Source organism: Rattus norvegicus, chromosome 9, assembly GCF_036323735.1.
Source record: "Rattus norvegicus strain BN/NHsdMcwi chromosome 9, GRCr8, whole genome shotgun sequence".
Lineage (NCBI taxonomy): Eukaryota > Metazoa > Chordata > Mammalia > Rodentia > Muridae > Rattus > Rattus norvegicus.
Window position 1 is genome coordinate 67,336,547 of NC_086027.1, and position 3,813 is coordinate 67,340,359.

At 47.1% G+C, this 3,813-nt stretch overlaps 1 protein-coding gene and 1 long non-coding RNA gene across 7 annotated transcripts in view; one reads left to right on the plus strand and one right to left on the minus strand.

Moving 5' to 3' along the window:
• Positions 1-3,813, minus strand: part of LOC103690538 (uncharacterized) — an 89,542-nt gene that overhangs the window by 31,250 nt on the left and 54,479 nt on the right. The window lies entirely within an intron of this gene.
• Positions 1-3,813, plus strand: part of Aox2 (aldehyde oxidase 2) — an 89,404-nt gene that overhangs the window by 14,256 nt on the left and 71,335 nt on the right. For all 4 annotated transcript variants that reach the window (XM_063267188.1, XM_063267189.1, XM_063267190.1 and 1 more), the window contains 2 exons: positions 404-484; positions 2,668-2,812. In XM_063267188.1, the coding sequence (XP_063123258.1) occupies positions 404-484; positions 2,668-2,812 (226 nt within the window). The remainder of the gene's footprint in view (positions 1-403; positions 485-2,667; positions 2,813-3,813) is intronic.

Below are 3,813 nucleotides of genomic sequence, written 5' to 3' on the forward strand. Positions count from 1 at the left end.
TGCGTGTGTGTGTGTGTGTTTATGCAGAAAGATATGTTTAGAGCCATTTTCCCCAGAGCTTTAGATTGTTGACCATGACTGGCAAAGGAGGGGGCGGTAAGCCCAGTGGAGATTCCCCAAGCTTCTTTAGCATCTGTTCACTTTCATGACACGTCTCGGCATTTCCCAGGATGCTCTTTACGAGAGTGGATGGCACTCCTTCCTTTGGAACCATATTAGTGGCAATCAGCCAGTCTCTGGCATTCACATCCCTATTTTAAGTCACTGGGTTACAGTGAGTTGCATTTACAGGGGAAATGAGAGACTCAGACTGCATGCATCCTGCCTAATTCCTTAAAGAGTTCCAGGGCTCTTTCCAATCGAGCTGAGCTGACACAGCCATCTGCTTCTTCCTTTTATAAAGATTTGCACGGAGCTATTTGTGAAAGACGAGTTCCAGCCCTTGGACCCAACCCAGGAGCTCATATTTCCCCCAGAACTCCTGGTAAGACAACACGAGTGTCTTGTGTGCTTGGTGAAACCTCCGGTTATGAACCCAGTCTTGTAAATCTACCATATCCTTCGGGTGACACGTCAAATGGGGGAAGTGTTGGTTAGGATCCAGAAACCTACTTCCTCCCATCCCTGGCTGACCTCGGACTTTAAACACCATCGCTTTCATCAGTGTGGTCTGGAAAGTGTCCCTCTTGACTGTCCCTGGACAGTCATTCAGCTTTGCTGAGTGAACATCCCTGTCTGTGTTTTTCCAGGAACGCCATCACACCGACCGTAAGAAACTCCTGCCTCTTCCCTTCCTTTGCCCCCTGCTTTGGGGGCAGTTTCTTGCCTGATAGAAACAGGGGTGGCCGCTCCACCCCTCCTCCATAAGCATAGTGAATGCTCCTTCCCTGGCATCCTATCCCCCTTCTATAAAATACTTTCCCCTTGTTTATTAAGTACTTATTTCTAATTTCAATGGTGTGTGTGTCGGTGTGTCTGTGTGTGAGTGTGTACACCTGAGTGTACACGTGTGCCCATGGGCAGTAGAAGTGTCAGGTCCCTGGAACTGGCATAGCAGGTATCCAACCTGGGTGCTGCGAACCAAACTCAGGTCCTCTGCCGAGAGCAGCACACCCCCAACCCTCTCCAGCCCCCTTTTCTGGGGGAAGAAAATATTCTGAATATTTTGAATGAGAATATACTCACTCAAAAATAAGTATTCGTTAGCAACGTACTGCACTGTCGTAAGTACTAATATATAATAATATAATATAATAATATAATAAGGAACAAAGCTAACAGAAGACACTGCCCCAGGGGAGCGTGTAATCTGGTAAGAAAGGTGGGTGGTAAGCAAAATAATAGTTAAATATGTAAACTGGACATAGAGCCATTAATCCAAGCGCTCAGGAGGCAGAGGCAGTTGGATTTCTGTGAGTTCAAGGCCAGCCTGCTCTACCTAGTAAGTTCCAAGGCAGCCAGAGCTAAGGAAAAAAAAAAAATCACCAAGCAGAGGCAAGGCTAGAACGCAAGTGTTTATAATCTTCAGTGCCACAGACAGAGAAGATGCCTCTGAGGGGGTAATGTCTGAAGAAATTCTAGAAGGAAAACTGGAATTTGTCAATAGAAGCTGTCACGGGAGAAGCCTCTAGGCCCTGGGTGAACACACTAGACACAAGACAACAGCTGGCCTAATCCAGACGCGCTGGGCCGGCCTGGACAGAACACAGTAAAGAGGGAAGGTCAGAAGCCGTCAGGGTAGGCTGCGCTGGATTCAACATTGCTTGGATTTCCCTTCCGTATAATAAAGCCACTGTGAGGAAGGTTGCATAGAAGAGGGTCGAGCTCCTACTGACAGGATGCTGCCCGTTGCTGAGCCAAGAACCTCCTAAAGTTTGGGGCGGGGGGGGGGGGGGAAGCAGATTGTTCAGTGAGGGGAAAAACACCGTTCCAAAGGGTAGTGGCTAGACTAGACCTCCAGAGCAGGTGGTGAGGACCAAGTGGATTCTGGGTATGCTTGCTGCTGGGTGCGATGTCATGTGACAGAGCCAAGCCTGACTCAGTGTTATGTGCAGCTAGAGGGTACCAGTTACCAAAATGGAAAACCTCCAGGGGGGCAGGTCATCTTTCCTTTGGGGTTCCTTTTCAAGGGCCAAGAGGGCTATGAGGAGCTCAATTTGGGGCAAATTAAATGTGAGGTGCCCCTGACATATCTAAGAGGTGACAGACATCAAGAACTCACCGAGGGGTTGGGGATTTAGCTCAGTGGTAGAGCGCTTGCCTAGCAAGCGCAAGGCCCTGGGTTCAGTCCCCAGCTCCGAAAAAAAGAAAAGAAAAAAAAAAAAAAGAACTCACCAAGAAGTGACTTAAATATTAGAGGAAATATCCAGACCGATGATATTAATTTAGGGTCATTAGGATAACTGTGATATTAAAGCCATAAAACTGAATTAATGCTAACTTATCCCAGGCTAGGTGGTCAATGGCAGGTGCCTGCTTATAAAATCACTTGTTCCCAATTGGCCACCTATTTACAGGAATTCAGGTTTTAGCCAGTGGACATGGTCAGTGTCTTTCTGGGTAAGTGGCCCCAGAACCCTGAAATCTTCCTAGAGAAACCGACCCTCCCAGGGCCTGTGGCCCAGAGTGACTGGTATGCAGACAGGATATCCTGTGCTTTGCCCTCAGAGGATGGCTGAGAACCCAGAGAAGCAAACACTAACCTTTTATGGAGAGAGAATTACCTGGATCGCCCCAGGAACCCTCCAAGAACTCTTGGTGCTGAAAGCCAAGTACCCTGAAGCCCCTCTCATCTCAGGCAACACGGCTCTGGGTGAGTGGTAACCGGCTGCTTATCGGTGCCTGCTTGCTGATACCTGGCTGAACCTCCTGGCCCCTGCTCTGTTCCCAATCTACTGCTTAGAGATGAAATACTTGCCTGTCGATTAAATTCAGTGACCTCCAAAGGTGATGGACATACACCCTAGTAGTAGTCAGGATGACTGCGGATGATATGAGATGGGTTTTTAAAAAATGTTTTGATTTATTTTGTCTCTCGTCATTTTACTACAGTTAAATATTGAGTAGACACGGAGACTGTTATAAAATATTTGTGGATGTATTAACAAACATTTCTAGCGACTACCCACATCCTTATTGATAATTTTGCTGTGCTCAAGTGCACACACACATACACACACACACACACACACACACACACACACACACACACACACAGCTCAGGGGTAGAATGCTAACCTAGCCTGTCCAAGCTCTTGGTTTGATACCCAGCATTCCCCACTGGCTTCCGAGATCAAAGGAGAGGCACGCACACTGCCCCTCCCTCTTCCCTCCTGATGGCTGAAGGCAGCTGAACTGTGTGGGTCCACTGGTTTTTATAATTACCACATACGTTTGAATCCCCCAAAAATATGTCCATTAATTGTGTACGTACTGCACACTATTGCTCTGAAATTTGTGTTTTTCAGTCAACATTCTTGACCTGAAACTCATCCTCTTCTTTTGCATGTACCCTGGGTTCTGCATGGAGAGACTCCGGTCTGCCATAGGAAGGCTGTTGACATAGCTTCAGCTATTTCCAGTTTCCCAAGGTTTTATAAATGTCTTTTTTTTTTTTTCCATGCTGTGGATCAAACCTAGAAACACATGCTCTACAGGTGTTTGCCCCGGAACCATGTGAACATTCTCTATTTTGCTTTTGGTTTGGTTTTTTGTTTGCTTCTTTTGAGACAGGGTCTCCCTATGTCACTTTGGCCAGCCTGGTACTCACTGTGTAGGCCACTCTGGTCTCGAACTCACAGAGTTCAAACTCAC